At 40.9% G+C, this 23,749-nt stretch overlaps 1 protein-coding gene across 1 annotated transcript in view; it reads left to right on the forward strand.

Annotated features, from left to right (window-relative positions):
* The window catches only part of KALRN (kalirin RhoGEF kinase), an 816,446-nt gene that overhangs the window by 769,960 nt on the left and 22,737 nt on the right, over positions 1-23,749 (forward strand). Inside the window, exons 46-52 of the mRNA XM_084807552.1 lie at positions 534-611; positions 2,233-2,418; positions 3,568-3,739; positions 5,200-5,441; positions 9,798-10,045; positions 14,646-14,769; positions 20,647-20,706. Of these exons, the coding sequence (XP_084663678.1) occupies positions 534-611; positions 2,233-2,418; positions 3,568-3,739; positions 5,200-5,441; positions 9,798-10,045; positions 14,646-14,769; positions 20,647-20,706 (1,110 nt within the window). The remainder of the gene's footprint in view (positions 1-533; positions 612-2,232; positions 2,419-3,567; positions 3,740-5,199; positions 5,442-9,797; positions 10,046-14,645; positions 14,770-20,646; positions 20,707-23,749) is intronic.

Consider the following 23,749-nt stretch of genomic DNA (forward strand, 5'->3'; position numbering starts at 1 on the left):
TCTTAAGTTTAGATCTTCCTTGCCCTTTTCCCTTGGTCATCAAGGACTGTCGCTAATGAACACAAGATGAGATCTGGTGTAGCATATTAATCAAGAGCATATGCTACGAGCTGAGAAGACAAAGAGAAGACCAGCCTGAAATTTGTGGAGTGGCCTTACATAAGACATTATTTTTCACTTAAAGATGTTATTTAAGGCCCCTTCAAGTAAGTTGTGGATTTTGGTCACACGTTGGGTATGCCTGGAAGCTATATTTGAAAAGTTGAAGGAACTTCTCCACAATTTAGACTGGCTAGTTGCTTTTGAAATTGGTTGTCTTTTTCTGCAATTTTAAACCCTTGCTGCCTTGCTTGACTTGTCTGGAGCTATTTGCTCCATGGGCATCTCCCCACAACAGACCCATTTTCTGACTGTGTCCTGCATCCCATGGGTGGAAGGGTTGATATGTGGATGGCCCTACCTTGATCGAAGGAGCAGACTAGATGGCCTTTCATCCCTTCCAGTTCTGATTGTGTTATCATTCTCTCTAACAGAAAGCTGTGGAATTGATGTGCCTTGTTCCTAAACGCTGCAATGACATGATGAACCTGGGCCGCCTTCAGGGCTTTGAGGTAGAAGTCTAGACTTGCTTTTGGATCTGAACATGATAGTGCACTTGTTGGCACTAAAGACTTGTGTCCCAAACAGTGTATTAAAAAAACCCTCAGGGCAAGTTTTCTTCCCTGAAAAAGTGTTTAGGAGTGTGTATGCTTAAACTACTATTACCGTTTTCTGAGTTGAATTTTGCCAAGGGAGGAAGTGTTTGTTATGTGTACATAACACTAGCTGCCTCATAGAGGACCCTTTAATCATGCCATATGGCATTGTCTCCACATAGCAAGCAGTTTCTTGTGCATAGTGCCTATTACATTTTTTCTTGTAGACATCACTGTGACTCTCTATTCAGTGAAAATTTGGAACTTCTGCAAAGTAGAATATACATAGTGTTGTGTTTAAAGTACCATCGCTTACAGAGAAATTCACTATTACATGAAACAATCATATAGGGGAGAATTGATACTAACAGCCTTTTTGAGTAAAACCTCTAGATACAGACATCTGGTTCACAGATCCACCAGTGTGGAAATCTTACATGTCTGGTGGAGCACTGGATACAAATCCCTGACGACATTTGCTACATAATGTGGTGTGGGACAAACGCATTTACATTTGAGCATTCATATGCCAAATTCCTGTGTTCCTTCTGCTTTTTAATGCAGACCTTTTGCAGGGATCAGACACATTTTTTAAATTTATTTATTACATTTATATCCCACCTTTTTTCCCCTTGCAAGGAACCCAAGGCGGCTTACATGATTCTTCTCCTCCTCCATTTTATCTTCACAACCCTGTGAAGTAGGCTAGACTGAGAGATGATGACTGGCCCGAAGTCACCCAGTGAGCTTCACGGCCGAGAGGGGACTATGAATGGACTTGCATACACTGCGTCATACATAAGTCCTTATACAGATTCGGGTCCTGGGCACATGCACACACCAGTGAATGTGTAAACTGGCTTGAGAAGCATGAGCGTAATTGGCTAAACACCAAGTTACGATGAATCATCAAACACAAACAAACCCTAACAGAATTTCTCCCCATCTGACAATATGTTAGCATTCACGGCTTGGGGCCCCACCATTCAAAGGAGCACTTCTTCTCATATAGTCCTACCCATGGCCAGAGGGCTTAGTCAGAGGCCCTAGTCCACGTACCCTTGCTTACTGAGGTTCAGCAGGTAGCTATTCATCGGTGGCCCTTCTCGGTGGTGGCCCCCCAACCCCCACTGTGGAATGTCCTCCCCAGAGAGGTCCACTAGGCACCTGCCCTAACCTTTTTTTGGCACCAGGCAAATACCTTTTTATTCTCACAGGCTTTTAAACCTGTTGTATATTCTTGCTGCCCGGTTTTTATCTTGAAGTAGTTTTATCTCTGTGGAGCATTTTAGATCTCTTAATGACTGCTTCCTGTTATGTTTTAGTCTTTGTTGTTTTTAAATGGTTTTTTTTCTGCTGCTTTTGATGATTTTATACATGTGGACTTCATTGGATTTTTATTTGTGTTTTATCTGTATTTATGTAAGTCCCCCAGAGAACAATTTGCTATGGAGAAACTAATAAACCAGTTGAATAAATGAATGCCTTTCCTTTTTCCACACCATCTGTGTTTACCATAATTTTGTGTCTGTTTTAGGGCAAGCTGGCAGCCCAAGGGAAGTTGCTGCAGCAGGATACATTCTATGTAACAGAGCAGGATTCTGGTGGGCTGTCTCGGCCGAAGGAACGCAGAGTGTTCCTCTTTGAGCAAATAGTCATCTTTAGTGAACTTCTTAGGAAAGGCTCTCTGACACCTGGCTACCTGTTCAAAAGGAGCATAAAGGTAAGGAATTGCTAAGGGTGTGTGGTCAGGAGCATCAAGGTGTGCCTCCTTGAGACGCTTTAGTGTAGTGCACATTTTTCTAATTCTGCTCTTGATTTGTGGCATACTAGTTAGTAAAGTGGGTAGCTACAAAGGGTCATAGTAACACAGGAAGTACCGAGTCAGACCATTGGTCCATCTAGCCCCATATTATCAATACTGAGTGGCAGCGGCTCTCCAGGGTTTCAGGCAGGACCCTTTCCTACTCTTACCTGGAGATGCTGAGGGTTGAACCTGTGACCTTCTGCATGCCAAGCAGGGGCTCTACCACTCAGCTATGGTCCTCAGCTATTGCATACGTGTTCCTTCATGAGTTCTTGCGTGGTAGCATGAGGCAAGAAAAAAAATCTGCAAATTGCTATTTGATAACCATATAAGTAAAGACCACTAAAGGTTGAACTACATGGTACATGCAAATGCAGTAATGTTAGCCCTATGGCTCTCTTTGTGAGGGAAAAGCTACTTTGGGGGAAGGCAAATGGGAGCAAGAGATAAAGCGAGGTGGGGACACAACTACTACTCCAGCTGTTACCTCACTCCAAGTAGCCCAGCTATAAGGGTGGTATATAATCAGGATAATAAAACAGCAATATAAACTCACATTTAAACAGTCTAAAAAGGCAACAAAATCTTTAGCTAGCAGATAAAATCATCTATTGTATGCCTGGGCAAATAGAATTATAGTCTTCCTCTTCAAGGAATGCACTATTCTGTTGATACTCCTATTTACTGGCAACATGCCAATAAAGCAATTTCTGTTTTGGGACCTTCATGTACAGTAATTTGTTTTTTCCTGATTTTAGCAGTGCTGATTCTAATGGCATTGCCTTTTAAAGAAAGCAGTAACTCAAAGATAATCCAATAGTTGTTGAAGGTAATTGGCACAGCAGTTGAAGAACAGAACTGAAAGCCAAATGGGTTTTTGTTTTGGGGTGTGTGAGGAATGTTACTCCCAGATTCCTTATCTGGAGAGGTGAAGTTGCTGCTGCTGTTCCTTTTGACCACAGTGGTGGGGTTGTCTTTTGGCTTGGCTACGATACGATTGACCTGAATGTGACCCTTTCCTTGTCCCCCTTGAATTGGCATTGAGCTTTCTCTGGTTGCTTGTAGATGACGTACCTAATCCTTGAGGAAAATGTGGACAATGATCCCTGCAAATTTGCCCTCATGAGTCGGGAAACATCAGAAAGGCTCATCTTGCAGGCAGCCAATCCTGAAATCCAGCAAGCTTGGATACAGGATATCAATCAAGTGTTGGACACACAACGGGACTTTTTAAATGGTGGGTATTCTGTCTCTGTTCTTGCGGTATAAAGCCCAAGTGCTTTGTGATGGGTTCATTCCTGCTCTAATCTGATGTTAGTCTCGCAGGCCTCCTCCATATCAGTCATGGACACTGACCTGTTGCTATATTTCCTCTACATAGGGCCTGATGTGTGGGAATTTCCATTTTATGGATTTAAAAACTAGACAGGAATACTTTTTTAAAATCTAGCAGAATGTGGCCTTTACTGATATTGGGATACATTTTATCTTTTCTACCTGTGATGTAGGCTGGATCGAGACAGTGTGGATGAATATAGACAATTAGTTGCCAAGAGGTAGCTCAGTATAGTGTGCATATAATCACTGGGTAATTGCAAAGCAATGAGAAATCTTGTCATACTTTTGAACTTGACCAGAAATCCAGGAAAGCATGCAGAGAAGTGGTGGGATTTCTTCTCCCAGTTTGCAGGACTACACAGACAACTCTTTACTCAGTGGTTATATGTTCAGGGTCATAAGTTAACAGTTGGCTGCAGCACCATGGCTAATTGAACACTGGAGTCATTTTAACTTCAGCTGGGAATACATGTGCAATGTGACAGCACTTCTTCACTTTTCATGACAACTGTCTTCTGCATATCTTCTGCACCCCTAATCCCACCATCCAGTAATAAAATACCCAAGACATGCTTTTCCATGCTTAGACAGAGGCCTCTTCATTAGAATTTCTGAACTACATGTGGCTTCATGCATTACACATGCTTTTCCTTGTTCTTTTTGACATGGGATACCAACCTGCCCACATTCTGTGTAGTTTTAACATTGATCTGTCCAACACAGTGAACTTCAGTGCTGTATAAATGGTGAGATAACTTAATAAGCAATCCTCCACATGAAGTAAACTTATAAATATATGCAGTGAGTGACAGGCATGCAGAGGAACTGATTTTGGAGGAATATCTGTTCTTTTTGCTGCTTGTTCTTGAGCTAGAATTTTGCAAAAGCCTTCTTGGCCTATTCCCTGTGACACTTTATGCACTTCATCTATTTTAAGAAAAATGAAAGCCACTACACTTTGGGACTACCTGCTAAGCAAAATCAAGTAGAATAGCTACGTGCTGTGAAATCAGGATGTGCATCAGTGCTGTAGGCAAAGCCAGCTGTTGCTGTCATTGGCATGGGCTGGGAGGGGCCGCATGTCACCATGAGCCCTGAAATGTCTGGAGCTGTAGCCCTGGGTGCTGCTGTCTTTGCTCAGTCAGTACTTGTTAAAGTGCCTCCCTCTCCATAAAGTGAAATGTTCAGTGCTTCCCAGTTATTTAGCTAACAAATGAATGGTTTTCAGATGTGTTTAAAGGTGTCCCCTTGCATAACGCTGTTTTGTTAGAAACAAGGTAAGCTCAGCATCCCTCACATGAGGAAAACACAGTGTTGCAAATGGAGTGGGCTGTACTAACTCTTAGTATTCTCCTCCAGCACTACAGTCTCCTATAGAGTACCAGCGCAAAGAAAGCAGTACCTTGGCTGTAATGAGACCCCAGACCAGCAGGGTACCTCAGCCCATCACCAGACCCTATTCCTCAGGTCCAGTGGGGTCTGATAAACCTTTGAAGGCTACAATGCGTAACCCATCTCTTCCGCCTCTGAAGATATCTACCTCCAATGGCAGCACAGGGCACGAACAGCACCAGCCAGGGGACAAATACGAGCAAAGCAAGGTATGTGTTTTTCTGTGTTGTGTAGGGACCATCTTTCCTTGCATTTTCCTGCAACAGCCATCATTCTAAATGTGGCTAGCTAGCTACTAGATACTGGTGGACGGGGTGCTTGAGCCAAGGAGTTGATACGTGAGTGTTAATTGCTGTTCCAGAGTAAATGATCTTTATCTCTCAGGCAGCAGCATCCAGGCAAAGCCTGTGGTTGAGTCTTAGGAAGGGCAGTAGGATCTGCATGATGCAATTAAAAGGGAGGAAAAGCTGAAAGCAAGCAGAGGACATCTTCAAATCTCCTCTCATCTTCCATTTGTCTGTTTATAAAAATAAAGTATAAATTATATGTTTCATACATAGTTTAAAAAAATAATCAGCAGGAGGAGGCTGTGATATTGAGTGTAGGAAAGATAAAGTAAGGAGTGTGTAGCTCTTTGCCCAACAGCTGCTTTCCCCTCAAAATCACTGCCTGCTGCTTTCCCCATGCATAGGGTCTCAGATGTGTGTCTACACAGGTAAACTGTGTAGGCTTTGATACATGCATTTGCATGCAACATGTGTTTTGCCCCAATGGTGCTAAAGCACATAAGGATTAGAGCTTGGATCAATTTGAAAGATTATACACAGGAGTGCAGAATGCATAATAGTTCAACATTTCTTTTGAGCAGTTCCAGGTCAAGGTTGTAACTAGCTTTAGTTTTAGTGAGGTTGGACTTTATACACTAATCTGACTTGTCTGAGCTACAACATTCCTCATGAAGAATAAGGGTAAAACTGTCATCCTATTCACCTTTAGCACTCAATAGCCTTTCCCTTGTGTCTCTTAATTATATACTGGGACAGAATGATTTCCAGGAAATAAAATGCAAACAAACTTGGGTCACTGTTTTTATCAGAACATATGGTGGAGTACAAAACAACTCTTTTTCTCTTGGGGCTTCTTCACATTGGGCTTTTTATCCTGCAATTGAGATTAGTTACTCATGGAGGTGTGTGGGTCCTTTACGTGACACCGTCATCCCCCAGGGCCTCTCCTGCTCTTCGTAACTATTATCATGGGTTTTTTCATGATGAGGAAAGTCTAGTTTTCTCTCTATCCCACTATATCCCGCAATAGAAGCCTCATGAAAATACACAATTCCGCTATACCTCAGCACCATCTAGTGGCTGTATAATGAAACATGTAGAACTTGCTGAGAAAGAAAATCCCCCCCCCAAACAGCCTGTGTTAGCCTGTGTCAGCACATGTAAAGGAGCCAAACTTAATCCCGTAAAGAATCTGGAAGCAGAAGCCCTGGTAAGGGTATGTGATTTTACCCTTGTGTAGAGAAGCCCTTGATGTCTCATCTGCAGAATAGACTGCAGAGCTGCTTCCACACTAGCCCTCATTCTTTGGACTTGCTATCCTTTTTCTCATTCACATTTCACAGACTATCCAAGCAATGTTGTTGTGATCTCATTGTATTTTGGTGTGTTCTGTGTTCCATGTTTTTTCCAGTGTGATTTGTGGCTTTTTGTGGGGGGGAGGGGATAATAAGGAATGCATCACTCCTCTGTGTAATGTCAACAGGCAAAGTACTATTTAAGCTTTTCAGGGCTCCTTTGACCAATTCTACATGTCCTATTTTCAGGTGGGGAATTAGTGATGGCTAGCCTATTAATTGTCCCTTGAAATGGACTCTTTATTTGCCCAGTGACCATTTTGGTAGTTGGGGGGGGGGGGATTTTACTTGTTTCTTCTTTCTTTCTTCACTTTTTAAGAGAGAAATAGCACTTTTTCATTATAAAAACATAAAAAGAAATGAGTAATTTAACATCAGGAAGTAATGAAACAGGTAAAACATACAAAGAGCAAACATTTAATTAATGCTGCTGGGAACCTTTGCTGAATTGGATTTGTTTTTAAGTAAACATTATAGGAGGATCTTGCCATTGAGAAGGGCATAGTTATAGTACTAAATGAATTGTTTGTGTGAAACCTCTGCCTTAATTCAGGTTCCAGCTAATTGTAGAAAAGCAATTCTTCTAAAAGACTCTAACATGGAAGGGATCCTAGCTATTTTCTGCAGGTGATGAAGTAATTTGATGGATGTTGTAACCGCTTCTGTCTTCTTCATTCAGCACTTTCTGCCCATTTTCATCTACACTGCCAAATCTGCAGTCTTGTAAATTTGCACTGAGTTGAAGAAAAGCATATTTCCTTTCTGTCACTCTTCAACTGATTACAGGTTCTCTCCCGCCCCCACCCCCAATCCTTGCCTCTTCTTGGTTATATTGTGCATAATTGTAGAAACTCCACTTCACCGTTCACAAAGATGAAAAATATAAAAATACCCTCCCCCCCCTCCGGCTGTGTGTAACCAAGAAAAGAATCTTGGTATTGTGGTGGATAGTTTAATGGAAATGTCAGCTAAGTGTGTGAAGCTGTGAAAAAGGCTAATTCCATGTTAGGAAAGTGAGTAAAAATAAAATGGCCAGTATAGTAATACCTTTATACAAGTGGATGGTATAGCCATCTTTGGAATAATGTGTATAGTTCTGGTCTCCCCATCCGCAAGACGGATGTTATACTAGAAACAGTCTAGAAAAGGGCATCCAAAAATTATCAAGGGGTTGTTGCATCTTTCCTATGAGGAACTTCTCATGCTTTGGGGGCCTTTTTACCCTAGAAAAAAGACTGTAGGATGGGGTGGGGAGTGGGGGAGAGAGACATAAAAGGGCATATAAATTCTGCCTATTATATAAAGAAAGTGGATAGAGAGCTTTTTCTTCCTCTCCCATAATTCTAGAACTTGGGGTCACCCAAAAGAATTGATTGGCAGTATTTATTTCCTATTTTTATAAAGTATTATTATCCTGCTGCTTGGCCAAAAAGGCTCCTGGAGCAGCTTACTTGCAATAAGTGAGACAAGACAGTCCCTGCCCACAGGCTTACAAGGGACATTCCACACAAGGAAAAATGGGTAGAAAGGGAAGAGGGGTTTGAAATGTGATGCTTATTTGTATATGTGTATTATGTAAAATAACTTTTTTTAATTTATGGAATTCACTGCCACAAAATGTGCTAGTGACCGCTTGGCTTAGATGGCTTTAAAAGGGGCTTATGCAAATCAGTGGAGAATGGGTCTATTGGTGGGTATTAGTCATGATATTTAAATGGGATGTTGATGTTCAGATGCAGTATGCCACTGACCCAGTTGCTGGGAGAACAAAAACAAGGAAAGGCTCTCACCTTCATGCCCTGCTAGCAGACTTTCCAGCAACAACTGGCTGAGTGGCCACTGTGCAAAATAATACACTTAACTAGACAGGTTGTTGGTCTGTTCCGCTAGGTCAGCTTTCATGTTCTTATCCCTCTTCTTAAAATACCTCTTATGTTTCTTTACCTTATTTATAAGAGCCACAATACTTCCCACTATGTGAACTATACAGTGCGGGTATTTCCTGTTTGCAGCACAAAACCAATGTCACTAGATGGATTTGTATTTGACTGACTTCCTTTCTCTCCACTCCCCCCACCCCCCAACCCTTCAGTTAGGAAAAGAAAGTGGTGTTTTTGAGACATCCTCTGAAATTAGGCTAGGCTATTCCATCCCCAAATTCATGTGTTAGCTGTGTCCATGGGCAAGGCACTTATAAAAAGAGTCCTTGCTTACAGTTGTAATTAGTAAGGATGTGTTAAGTTACCCCATCCTGAAAAGTTGTATTTGCTCATCCCCACCATCATCTCTAGAATGTATTCACTGGTGAAGGACATAGGGCAGCTGAGCTTGCTGCTTTTAATGCATCATTCTTCTCAACCTTTTATGGGAGAAAACTTGCCTCACAAACAAGTGAAGTGTAGGGGCACGACATCACAAATGAATGGAGAATGGGTCTATTGGTGACTATTAGTCATGACAGTTAAATGGCTATCCTGGCTAGGGCTGATGGGAATTGTAAGCCAAAACATCTGGAGGGCCACAAGTCGCCCGCCCTTGATATACATGGAAAGAAAGGGAACATAGTACAGTGGCTTAGGTTAACATGCTGCCTCATCCCAGTTCCCAGGGAACATTGCACGAACAACATGCATCCAGGAAAGGAATTGTACATGCATAATAATTACAAGCCAGTTTAGAACTGCTAAGCAAGCATTCTCCAATGCCACTCAGAATTGCTGGCCTGTCACTTCCTATTTGAATTGAGTGGAGACTGCCCTTCTCCTGTAGCAGTACACTGACTTGCTTTGCAGTGTGGCTATGGGAATGAGATGTGCTGTAAATTCTCGGCACACTTAAATGTTCTGTATAGAAGATGATGATAAAATCTGACCATGGTGCCAGAGCTACCTTATCACTGTTGCTTTCTGTGTCTCCTTCTCAGAATGACTTGGGTGGGTGCAATGGGACCTCTTCTATGGTGGTCATCAAAGATTACTATGCACTGAAGGAGAATGAAATCTGTGTCAACCAGGGTGAGGTGGTCCAAGTACTTGCCATTAACCAGCAGAACATGTTCCTCGTGTACCAGCCTGCCAATGACCATTCACCAGCAGCAGAAGGATGGATCCCAGGGAATATCTTGGCTCCCCTCACTAAATCAACTACAGATAATAGCGACGGAAGCATAAAGTAAGTGCTGTGTTGGCTTCCCTGGGAGCAGTATGTGGATTTTTGAGGAAAAATAAAATCCAAATGGTAGGATTTTCCTGCTTTTAAAAAAATCTACAGTGCCATTGGAACAAACTTTGCTTGCTAACACAGCATGGGATAACCATGTTGGGATAGCCGGGTTTTCGTTGAATTTTTGTGTTCTTTTTTCCCTATAGTTTGTAAAGAATTAAAATCCATACACAGTTTAAAAGGCATGTTTTATGTTTTTCCATCCTTTCCTAATAATGGACCTGATTGGACTGGACTTCTATTTATCTTGTGTTTAATTGCTTATATATATATATATATTGGTTATAATGATACAGAGCAAACAAAACACCACCCATATGTCAGGCCTTGTATTGAATTGAGTCCTGCTTCTCAAGGAAGAGAGATTTTATGTTGTCTATGGCAATTTCTTGTACAGCTTGTAACATTTTTATTTTGGATTTTTTTTCTGTTCACGTAATATTTTGTAAAAAAAATTGATTTAAGAAATCCCCTTTGGAGTACATTCCTGTAAAAAGTATTTTGCACTATTTAAAGAAACCCATATTTGAAGTCAGGTTGTGCAATATTATGGATAGTCGCAATGTTCATCATTGTACCTGTAATGTAACTAATAATTTTAAATGTACTATTTTAAATATGTAAAATAAATTTTCACCATGAGCATGTTTTGACAAGGTTAAAAGGACCAGTTTCTGACCCTCTTTAGTTTTTTTTTTTCTTACAATGTTTTGTTGCTTATTTAACAAATGTGTGAATACTATTTCCCCTTTTTTGAAATTTGTCAGTTTGAAATGACTAAATAATGCGAGAAAATGTTTTTGATATTAAATACTGAAGGCACAATCCTTTTCAGTAAAACCTGTTGATTTTTTTTTAATCTTCAATTCTCAACAATCAGTCAGTGTTGGTTCTCACACAAATTCCTTAGAATGCAGTTGTTTCAGGAAGAAGATGTTCAGTTGAGTTCTAAGTACTGAAGGTACAATTAAATTTCATGTGCATTGCAACAAGTTAATAAGGCCCTGTGCAGACATAGTGTTGCTAATCTCTAAACAATAGTTAACAGAGAGGGGACAGGCCATATGAATTGCACACACAAGCATTTTGTCTTATTGGCTCTAGCCATAATTTATTGTTGCATCTGCACAGATGCTAACCGTCTAACCTTAAGCAATTTTTTTTTTTTTGGTCTTAACTAGGGTTCGAAGCAAGTTTGCAAATCTTGGTTAAGAAGGTGCAGGTATTTCCCGTTAGCCATGGGCAAGCGTTGGTATGGGTGTTTATGAAAAAAAGTGGGAATTTTCACTGTAGCAGAGATGAAGCATGTGAGCCCATTCCGAGACTTAACCATGGTTAACAAGTCAGTATCATTATGTCTGCATTGCTCTTGATTATTAATAGAGTAGAATGTGTTAACAAAGTCTGGCCTAACCATCACAAAACTATATTGCCAGGCTAATCAGACATTTCTTATTCCATGACGGCCACAAGATGATGTCAAGACTTGAAGCATTTGGGCCCTGTGTTCATGGGATAATATTTGGGAGTGACCGAAGCCATCTTGGTGGAACTTGCATGTTGGCTTTGCCAATTTTGTGTGATTGGGGTACTTGCAACTTATTAGGAACTGCCCAGTAGGCATAATCACTAAAAGAGGTGAGATGTGGAAGCAATTATTCCCATATCTTGTCTATTCAAGACTGCTTCAGACATTATGGCAATGGCTCCTGCTGAAAAATATTACTTTTGCATGGCAGGGGCTCCATCTGGTTCCCATACCGTATTTAAGGGGCTCACCATGTGGCTTGGGACTGTGACGTTTATGGCAATGACTTTTCATGCACAAAGCTACTCTGCTACAGGAAGACAAACAATGCAGCAAAAATTGCACCTATGGACATAAAACATGACTTAGTGGGTGGGAAAAATGTGAAATAACTATGCATTTTCATGGGTATGAAATGAGATGAAACACACACATATGGTACAGAGAGAAGGCATGCATATATGTATACTCAAGAAACAGAAGTAGAAATTGAGAGCAAGGGAGGCTCTTGTCAGTCTAATACAACAACTAGAGCTATAAATGTGTTTCCTGTAGGGTGCCAACCCCTGAATGAAAGGATTGCCTGAGCAGCTAGTCTGTAAAGATTTTTAAAATTTTTAATACAGTAATCTTTCAAAAAAAGCATGATCACTGAAATGAATATGTACAGTTGCATGTATTGGTATATTATCTACAGCTGCCACATTTAATCTCTCATGGGTTTCACACTATTGTAGAGTGTTATTCCAAGTAATGTTGTGATTTGTGCACACTTGGGTTCAAAGCTAAGGGCTGGCCTGAATAGATAGGAGAAAATAGAGAACCTTCTCCTCCTTACATTCAACCTTTTTGTCTAGTTAGCAGGGAATCTACATCCATCTTATTTCACCAATTCTGCTTCCTTTACTAAAGCTCACATCCTTCCCCTTTTTCTCCTCAACACTTGTGGGGATATTGCACTTAAATATAATCTTGGAGGAAATATTTTTTCATGAGATTAGAAAACTAAAGCCCTGTTCATACTTTTCAGTATACACATTCACTGAACACATGGAGGGAGCAGAAATGCAGCCACAACTGTTTTTGCTTAGAAGCCCCTTTGACACCTTCCCCTGAATGCACAGGTATGAGGCCAAAGGACCTAATTCCACTCCTCCTTCCCTTGTTTATTGAATGCACATATTGACAGCATGAACAGAGCTAAAGTAGTGCTACATCACAAAGCCTAATGCTATCAATATCCATTGCTTGATCTGAAAAACCTAGCCTATGAGACTTCTCTTGCAGCACTATGGCACATTCAATGCCCGTAGACTGATTCTGGCCACAACTTAATATAAACAAGTTTAGTCTTGTGATGGTGTGACTTCCTTACTGTAATAAGTCTTGTTTTTTTAATATTACACTGCACCCAGCTAATCTAATGAAACATATAATGAGCATAAGACATTTCAGTATTAGAACAAGATGTTCTTAGGGATGAATTATGCTCTAAACTGATAATTCATCTTGCACTATTGGCACTACAGAGTATCTCCAGATTTATGCAACTTTGGGCATCTCTTCACACTATTTTTTTTTCTGATAGTAGAAAAGAAAAAGACAGAGGGCAGACATATGTATACACATGTCTGGGACCTCTGATCCAACCAGGTGACCTAGAAGCATTATATCAGTGTTTCAGGATTTGTATATTGATGCCCACTTCACATATTTGCTGAAGCTTCCCCCAACCTGGTGCCCTCCAGATGCTTTGGACTTCAACTACCATCAGCCTTAGCCAGCATGGGCAAAGGCCAGGAACGCTGGAAATTGTACTTCAAAACATCTGGATGGTCTAGGTTTGGGAAGGCTGCTCTAATGTTACACCACTTTTTTCCTTTGGCAATTGTAATGTGTGGAGCTGGGCTTTCTTTGTATGTCAGGGCTCCATAGCTGGGATTGGAGTCCAGCCCTAGACTTGCAGTATGCAAAACAATTGGTCAAGTACAGCAGACTGCTGACCAATAGTTGTAGCCCAACCTTCCCCAATGTGGTGCTCTCCAGATGTTTTGGACTATTCCCATTGGATTCAGCCAGCTGGAGAGCACCATGTCGGAGAAGGCTAGCCATTTTACTTCTGTTTTTGAAGTGTGCATTTTCATTCAGCTGCATACACATAAATGTATTAGCAATCTGGGGAGAGATCAATTTCCTGTTATAAAGTAAAATGACATGCAAAGGGGGAATCCTAGCAATCCAGTTTATGATTAAAAGTTGTTAATTATTTACTTGTATTCATCAGGTTCTCTATCGTTGGTTTTCATACTGCTTTCCTATTTCTTCTACTCCATCCCAAAGCAAAAGCTTTTGTGATAGCAGGGTTTTTGTGAGCCCAATATGGACATTGTTTGTTACAGTCTCTCTTCCTTAGAGCAGAAATTTTAGATTTGTCATCAAACATAATTTGATATACAGCTGAGTAGACATAACTTGGTCAGATTGAAACAACAGGAACTTCATGGTTTAAGTGTAGCAAAGCTTGTCTTTCCAGGAAATGTTTAATCTCCTTAATCGAATAAAGCAATTGTTTAACTTTTGATGTTTGGAGATCTGACACCGAACTCCGGAATATATATATTCATGTTCCTCTGTCAAATTGGCACAAGGACTTGGTTCCTCTCTAGGTTCGCCTTATTTTCACCACTTTAACCAGAATAATTTTCATCTTTTTTTACCCTTGCAAGTTGCAAAATTTATTCATAATGTATGCTATCTGCTTTCACCTGCAGACCTTCAATCATCTTTTAAAGAAAATGCTTTTTTTCAAATGGCAAGAATAACAAAACATCAATTCTAGAATAGTTTGAATTTCAGACTTGAATGTTTTTAGGAACATTCCAAATAGGCATATTGCAAGTTTCTTCCATCTACTTAAGAGAGCTGCAGGTATCAAGAACATGTATGCTGATTGCCTCTCCACATCCCTTCCTCTTCCTGCTAAGATATGCCATTTGATTAGTGCATTTTTTGGTACAACAGGAAGTCATGTTCATGGCATACCCTGCGCATGAGAAAGCGGGCGGAAAAGGAAAGCAGTGGCAAAACTGAAGCCAATGGCCTACGTAAACCCAAGGACATTCTGGGCAACAAAGTCTCTGTTAAAGTGAGTAAGGCCATCTGAAGCTGTGTGCTGCCTCCTGCTTCTCATCCTCACCCCCCCTGCAACATGCTCTCAGGACAGGGGGTGACATCTGGCTTTTATTTTTATTTTTCCCCTTTTGGCTTTTATTTTTAATTTGTTTTACTTTTTGGTAGTAGTAGCCATTTTGGCTGGATTTTGCATGCAAGATACAACACAGCTTTTCCCTCCTCACCACTGGCATCCAAACTGTAAGTAAGTTGAGTGTGTGTGTGTGTGTGTGTGTGTGTGTATGAAGTTTAATGCAAAATTTAAAATGTATGTGCAGTTAAAGAATTACCAAGAGTTGGACAAACCTTTCCCTTGAATGGAACAAAAATATGCCAGCCAAAACAATAAAAGACCTCAAGCATGTTCCAGCTGTTAATGGATCAGGAATAATCTGTGACAAATTATCCCTTGAGCAGCAGGATGCCTTGAGGATGTAAACCATGGCAATATAGGATGGGCAGCCTCTCATGTTAATAAGATTAAGCTGTAAAATCAAAATAGCCTGTCAAAGTAATTAGTGGGGCTACTTTGTCCTTCTAAGGCCATATCTACACTATAAGCTTAATGCTGTTTTGTTTTTTGAATACTAGTTTAGCTGTTGTGGTCCTTACAGAACTACAATTCCCAGGAAAGCCATGTCAGAGAGACTTATTTGTGTGGTGTAGATGTACCAAAACTAAAACTGTTCGTATCACAGCCTATGCTTTCTTGACTTTTCCTAGGAACTGGGGATGAGGAAGAAAAGTTGTGGCCTATTCCTACCTTCCCATCTCTGGTTCTGGGAGGCTACACTGATAGTGCAGTGTTCACTGCTCTGGTTCTTTCCCTTGGATTCTGAGACCCACTCCTGGAATTGTATCTCCTATATAGGAACAGCCCAAATAGCTTCCAGCTCTTTTGGTTACAGACCCCCTCAAAAAATGAGGTGAGGAAAATCCAACCCCTCCCTTCCCCCTGCCATGGTGTCCCCATTGAATAATGGGCCATTTTGGTTGGAAACAATGGATGGGCAGAGACTGGTGCTTGAAGGGGATATCACTCCTGTGAGTGTTTTCTGTTTTCATTAAACTTGCCAATTGCTAGCATGACTTTAAGGTTTCCATCCTGATACTCCTCAAACCCACAATGAGAAGTAGATAATTGATTCCCATGTTAAAGCTGGAGCACTGTGACAGATTAACTTGTCCAGGAGCATCCAGTGAATTTATGGTTGAGCATTTGGGTTCTCCTAAGCCCAAATTCAGTAGTCTTTCCACTGGCCCTAGTAGGCATCACTTCTTGCCAAGGAGAGAAGAACCATAAGTCTCCTGATGACATAAAATCCCTCAATGGACACGATTTAAAGAATCCTCAGTGCAATCAGACACAGAACTTCATGTTAACCTTTTTGAATATAAAAACATTGGGGTTATCAGATGTGGTGAAGCTTTGTGTGTGTCCAAGAAACGTTTATATATTAATTTTTTGATACACCTTTGATTAGAGTCTACATTTTTGAACACTTTCATGAGGTCTGTTGGGGGAAAATCCTATGAAACCACAGCTTTTCCTTCTCCCTTACCCCTGCATAACTATGTCTCTTTTCAAACTGCAGCAACAAGAAAAGTGACCAAATGTTCAGTTTGTGTATCAAAACATTGCAGAACTTATTGTGTGATATACTGGGTAGATTCCTGGAACATTTTAATCCTGGCTTGGTAAATATCCCCAATACTTTTCTACAAGGATTATTTCTTACTCAAGCCCACAGTCAAGCAATCTAACTTGGGTTGAAAATGTTAAAAACAGGAATGATCTACTCATTACCCTTAACTAACATACAGCACATGACAAAAAGGTCTTCCTATAACCACCTTGATACCGTGATAAGGCAGCTTGGTCTGTGACGTTTAGCTACTCCAACAGAATTACATGGGATGACTAGCAATGTTAGCGCTAGGGCTCCTTCACATGGAGCTTTTATCCTGCCATTGAGATTGTTCCTTCATGGAATTTTGTGGGCTCTTTACATGATGCCGTCAATATTCAGGGCGTCTCCTGCACTAAATGCCCTTTGTTCCATTTTTAAATAGATTGCAGATAATGAGCTATCAAATTACCCCGTTGTGTTCCATTTCAGTTTCCTCCGTGAAAAGAGTAAAAGCGGCAAGAAGAGGAGCAAGATCAATGAAAGATAATGGAAGACTCAGATACGGGGAGAAGTGGGGGAGGAAGTGCGTGTAAAGGGAGTCAGTTGTGATCCTGCATTTAAAACGGAAGCAAAAAGCCATGTTTTAAATGCAGGATTTTAGGCTGGTGTAGAGATGCCCTTAGTGATGGACTGAGCTGTTGCACTCTGTGAGTATTATCAGTTTACCCTCTGCTAATCCTTCAACTAGTGCCCAGACTACAGCAGTACTAGACAGCCATCTGTCGGGGATGCTCTGACTTGGATTCCTGCATTGAGCAGGGGGTTGGACTCGATGGCCTTGTAGGCCCCTTTCAACCCTACTATTCTATGATTGTAGACTACTGGTACTGTTGTCAGGGCCAGTGCATGGTGTAGAGGAGAAGTCAAGGAGGGGCCAGGCAAGGAACCACTGTGAAAGATCCCCACTAGAGAATTTACATAAGCTGCCAAATTATGTTTTAGAACTACAGTATAAAGCTGTAGTAAAATCACCTGTCACCCATCTGGCAGCCTGTCTAGATACAAAGTCAACTTTGTGGGGGAGGGGCCAGGGGTGGCTTAATCTGAGTTTCTTAGACAAGCAATACTAGAGTGAAATGTGACTGTAGTGACTTCTAATAAACTGGGCAGTTCACACCCTATCTAGTCTCTTGTTATACGAAGTACAAATAAAAGGCCCTAGATACAGTGTGCTCAGTTGATATGGACCACCCCAAAAATATCATGGATGTCTATGGGGCTCTTCTACTAACTGCAGCAGCCACTTGGAACAGGCACTTAAGCCTCAATTTATCAAAGCACTTGGTCTCTGTAGAACTAATGGATTTACTGGAGATTAGACAATAAGTGAACCAAGCTGCCAGTGGCATTCCCAGGATCTGGAATCCATCCCAGTATTTTACCCCCTTTAGAACTTTATTCTTAAATGGAACAAATCTGCATTCTATGACTCAGGTCACAGAAAATCCTCCATTTGAATGCTGTTTTATGTACACCAAAGACCGTCATACATAAGTGTCTTTGTTGTGGGGGGGGCGTAATTGAATCAACAGGGATGCTACTAGTGCAGACTCTGCATGCATTTGTATAAAAGAAGTTGTTTGCTTTTTGTTCTAATACATTTATGTTTGTGATGCCAACTTCGGTATGTCTCTGCTGTTAGTGCTTGCATGTGCTCACCCTAATTGCTGTAAAGGAAGATAGAGCTCCTACATCTTTAATAGTTGGGTTGTAGGAGGCAGAATTCTGCAACTTTGTTTACCCTGCACAGCCAGCTGCACCTGCTGAAATTCCTCCTCCTGTGCAACTATTAAAGGTACAGGGGTGTTGTTCTCCTTTGTAATCTGGGTAGCATAACAGCCAGAGAAGGGACAAGTCCAAAGGTTCAATAAAAACACCTTGAATAGATCCTCGTTTGCAATTTTCAGTTCCATTTAGCTCTTCACCAAGGAACTATACATTTATAAAACTATTTGAAAGGGATGGGGAGAACCATTTTTAACTGGGAAATAGTGTTCATCATTAACATTCTTCACTATAATATTTCTGTATTGCATATGAGTTGTGATCTTAAACCACATTTCTAATATAATTTCCTGGTTTATGGTATTTAGAAACCTAGAAATCATTTAATATTTCAAAATATAAAATTACAAGCCAAATATACAATATCTCTAAAATTGATAGTGCTGGCTGGAAATGCTAGGAGTTGTAGGACTTTTCTCTCTCTAAATATGCATAGGATTGCACCCTTAATCTGTTTTTTAAATTAAAAACACATTATTTCTGGCTATGGTATAGAGATATATATGGTTTTTAAGATCACAAATTACATGTAATGCTTGCCTAGTATAGAAATATTACAATGAAAAATATTACTATATAGTATCTACTATTTTGTTGGCTTTTGATGGATTTTCAGAAAGTAAATTCTGGCAGAAAATGGTTTGGATCTCAACCCAAAACCCTTTTGTCAGGATTTGAGGGGAAAAGAGCTACTAAAATTGCTTTGTCGTTTTAAATGTAAATTTCAAGAGAAGTCTGCTTAAGTGTAACACTTATTTTGAGGGGAGTTCATAGTGATCACAGTCAGCTGCTTAAACCATGTGTGACTAAATGCACCATACATATGGTGCAGTTCCCATTCCTATACAGTATTTCTCTTTTTCCTGTCAGTGTTAGCCACTCAACTGCTTAGCCAGTTTTCTACTTTTTAAAAATGTCCACAGGGTAGCTATGTCAGTCTGTCGTGGCAAAAATAACAAAAGTCTTCTGAAAGGCCACTACTAATGGTGTAAAACTATACTTTCTGCATTTCATTTTTCTCTGTGCTCAGTTTATGCCCTACATCTAACCATACAGCTCAGGGTAATGCCTTGTGCATCTGATGAAGTAGGCTGTAGTCCATGAAACCTTATGCCATAATAAAGTTGTTAGTCTTGAAGGTGCCCTGAGCCTCTGTTGTTCCTACTTTAAAAAAAATGTCCTTTGCTCTTGTTGCCTGTTTGTCACTATAAATGAAAATACACCTCCCACCTTGTCCTAACGGAAGAAGTATTAGGATAGCTATCGCTTTTTTCAATCTGCAACTGCATTACACCACTCCTCTCTTTCCGTTACATACATAAGCAAGCCCCATAGCTATGGTGATCCACATGCTTCTGCTACAAGGGCATGCAAAAGAACCATGTGTTGCCTTAGGCCAAGTGTGCTGCTCTTTGGAGGAAAAGACAAGATATAAATAATGTAACAAATAAATAAATAAATGTTTTGTATGGTGAGAGAAGCCCCACATCCAACATATAGAGGTATGCCTGCAGTGCTGCTGTGTATGTGTGCATACTGCCAAATGGATAATCCTCTGTGTCAACACTGGTAGTGCTGATCAGCACCTGGGCTGGGGGTGGGCTTCCTGGATTGAGCTTGGGGCCATTTTACACACGAACACACACGCACAACGATCAGTACTGTAAGAACTGATTCAGTGAGTGGAGGAGGGGTGTCCTTGAATGCCATGGCAAGTGTGCTACCTTCTGCTGTGCTCTAATGTTTCTCTGAATTGGGACCAAGGAGTATAAAAACAGAAACAAAGAAAATGCCATTTGGATTTTTAAGGTGGGTGTTCATTCAGAATTCTGCATTTGCAAACCTCAAATTGCATTTATATTCAAGCTGTTTGACTTTTTTGAACCATGTAAAATTTTAAAGGATTGATATTGTGTACATTACAGTGTCAAACAGCTAAAATTCTAAAATGTTGTACCCCAAGGAGATTGAATAAAACACTGGGCTCTCAACTCCTTCGAAATTCTTATTTTAAAGTGAGTTTGTTGGGTTTTTTAGATCTATTGACTGCACCAGAACTGAATGGTAAAGTCCTGTGAATTCTCTTCATGCATAATGTTGCTGCCTTGCCAAATCGGGGAGCTGGTATAGCAGAGGTAGCGCTTCATACTGCTGCTTCCATTAATGCATTTTATTTTTTTCCTGAATACTTTCAAGACTGCCACCCCTTTTTGTTTTTGCCAAAAGTATATTGCTTGCCTCCTAGTGACTTTCTTTTGGAAAGCATTTTAGTTGCCAGTGTGCATTTCTGTCTTGCTCTCAATTGCTCTGCTGCTTTTGTGCCTTTACTTTCTCTGATTGTAACTCTGTTCTCTTTTCTCCATGCTGCCAAAAAGGAGACAAACAGTTCAGAGGAGTCAGAATGTGATGACCTTGACCCCAACACTAGCATGGAGGTAGACAATGACCCTTTCCCCTCTCTCCGCAACCCAATATTACTTTCCCCAGACAACTGTGTGCCTATTTTTAAATAGTATCTGTAAAATTCTGTCTTATAGATCATACTCAGGGCTGACTCTACCATTAGGCTCAGTGAGGTGGCTGCCTCTGGTAGCAGATCTTGGACACTCAAAAGATCACAGCTTTAATTGGATGTAACATCACCTTTTTACTACCATTTGTTCTGTACGTTTAAGGTGCCAAATTGTCTTGGGCTAGTCCTGAATATATAGCGAATGCACTTGTTATACAAAAAGTATCCATGTTCTAAAATACAGAAATCTCTGTTCTGTGCTAAGAAGCAACTGTATAATTCCTTCCAACACAACTGTTAAAAATATAACGGCCTTGTTCTATCTTATATCCAGTAACCCAACTGGAAGCGGTTAGTTTTTGATGGCTGGAGTGTCCTCTTAACCTGGTAGATGCTAAATAATCTCATGCAAAGGGGAACATCTTTTGACAAGAATCCTGATCCTGCTGTCACAGACAATATCCAGGAGGTGCTCATGACAGTCATCAGGAAAACACTACAAAGCTGTCCCAACAGGGAAGTACTGCATGTTCCCAGGCCCAGATCCAAGCGCATACAGCGCTGAGGAAGTACAACTGCCAACAAAAACGAGTAGCAAGCACACAGTTATATGTAGCAAGCACACAAAAACGAGTAGCAAGCACACATTTATATATATTTAACAATCTTACACATTTCAGAAGGCATACATTGTGAACACCTCCCTATGAACCCCTGAGTGAAACTTGCGCCAAGGTCCATTGCACCATGGTCTGGTCCATGCAAGCTTGCCAGCAGAACAGTCCAGTTTTGGACACGCTGTATCCTGCTGGCTATTATAAACTTTGAGCTACCTTCTAGGCAATGACTGCAGTTTGTCCTGGTCAGTTTTGTATGCAGGAATGTGTCTTACATTAGCTACGTCACTGATGGCAGATTCACTCCACCACCTATGGTGTTGTTTCCAGCAACCACTACTGCATTTGTTAAATTATGCCCAGATAGATTCTGCTGGTCTAAACATCTTTGGTGGTTATGTGAATATGCTCCTAATAATGACCTATGAGAAATTACCACTTTTTGACCAATGTTAGCAGCTGTCCATAGTCTTTAAGTTTGGTACAACTAAAGTGTATTTACCAGTGAAGTCTAGGGAGTTCTAGGTTACATTTAGTGTGTACTAAAAAACATTTTTAGCAAAACAAACAAACTTCTTGCAAGGAAATAGCCATGCAGACTTCAGCTGTAAAGACAAATTTGATACACAACAGGGCAGTAAATTCCTACCTCCCCACTTCCTTACTGTATTTGCTTTTGGCTAAACAATGGTACACTGTTACCACAGTACTCACTGTGCCTTGTAATTATAGTTTATTTTCAAATCCTTTTAATAGAATACCCATTGTTATTATTGCTGGCCTCTCTGCTTTATTTACATGAATGTGAGACCTATGGACAAAGGAAAAGGGTTCCTGGAAGAAAATGAAATGCAGCAATAACTTTTGTTTAGAAGGGGTGAGGGGTCAGGGTCAAAGCCTGCAGCAACCACTACATTCTAAATGCTCCAGCTATAGTAGGTCCTCTGCCATTTCACCTTAGGTGTTCCCCCACATATTTAACATGTTGCCCTTGTGAAAAAAGAGCATGTCGCTCTGGCCTGGTGATGGCTACTAAAAGTTTGTCCCTCCACAAAGGTAGACTCGTGCATAGGACTGGTTTGTGCCTGTCAGACATTTCACTGTCAGCTCCAAGGCAGGACGTTGAGGCTCCTAAGTCTTTGTGTGGAGTCAAAACAAAATGGCTCCACACAAAACTTCCCTTTTTAAAGCTTTGCCCCGAACAGGTGCCCTCTGCTTGTCTTAAAGGATTTGCAATAAGCAGGGGTGGGGGGACCAAACATAAGCAATCGTTTTCCAAGCAGTAACCTGCAGGGTACATGTATCCTCCTGGTGAACCAGTCATATGCACCATCCTGCCAAGTGGTGAGTTTTATCACTCCTTTGCCCTAAATCAGAAATCTGATAAAATTTTCCATCACTTGGTAGGATGTTACAAAGAACCCGTTTACCATTTCGTTGCATACATACTATGGTAAGTTACCATTTGGTGACTAGGTAAATACAGGCAGTCCTGTCATTGCACTGATATTTTAGGGGTAGAAAGATTAACCTTGCTCCTCCCCCCAATAGATAACTCATACTCCAATAAAGCTGAACCTAGGGGCAGTCTTCTCATCATGCTAATCTATGGGCGGGCAGGGGGAGTGCCTGCACTCTGCCTCCATCCTCACCCACAGCCTCTTAAAGCAGAGGTATCACAGCACTAATTATCTATTGACATGAGGAGAGTCTGTGCATGTACCCCCTAATACAGCTTACTTCTCCCACCATTACACTCGTAGTTTGGCTATGGCCAATGCACTGCACAGTATATATTGCTAATGTTACATAAAGGAAGGCTACGAAGAGGAAGAGAGCAACAGAAAGGAATGATTTATGATTTGGTTTGTGAGGATGCAGTCGTTACAACACTTCTTGTAGCTGCCACTAAGTTCCTCCCAAAACTAGCTTCAACATGCTGGTGCAGGATAGGCAGGTGGATGCTAGGACTCACTCCAGCTCAGGATTTTAGATATTTAAGCAGTTTGCAAGGTCAGCTCCCAATCTGGATCAGGGCCCTGTGCAGATTTCTTGCCCAAAAGCACTCCCCCAGCTGCAGCTTGCCCTTGAAAGAGCAATTTGGGATAAACAGGAACCTGTGGGGCAAATAGCAGCTAGGGGTGATTTTTGTCAGGAAATTGGCATGGAATCCCTATTTTACTTCAAAATAAAAGTGACAGCATTAAGCCTACTTTAAAGGGTGAATGACCTATCGTGTAATTTAGCCTCACTCTGGGTCTACATATGCAGCAGAATGAGATGGCAGAATGGACTAAGCCATTTCAGCCAGATGGGGGGATACCACTTTTGTATGCTTCCCTAGGCTAA

Source organism: Heloderma suspectum, chromosome 1 (genome assembly GCF_057233095.1).
Source record: "Heloderma suspectum isolate Gila_16-S chromosome 1, 16-S_ref, whole genome shotgun sequence".
Classification (NCBI taxonomy): domain Eukaryota; kingdom Metazoa; phylum Chordata; class Lepidosauria; order Squamata; family Helodermatidae; genus Heloderma; species Heloderma suspectum.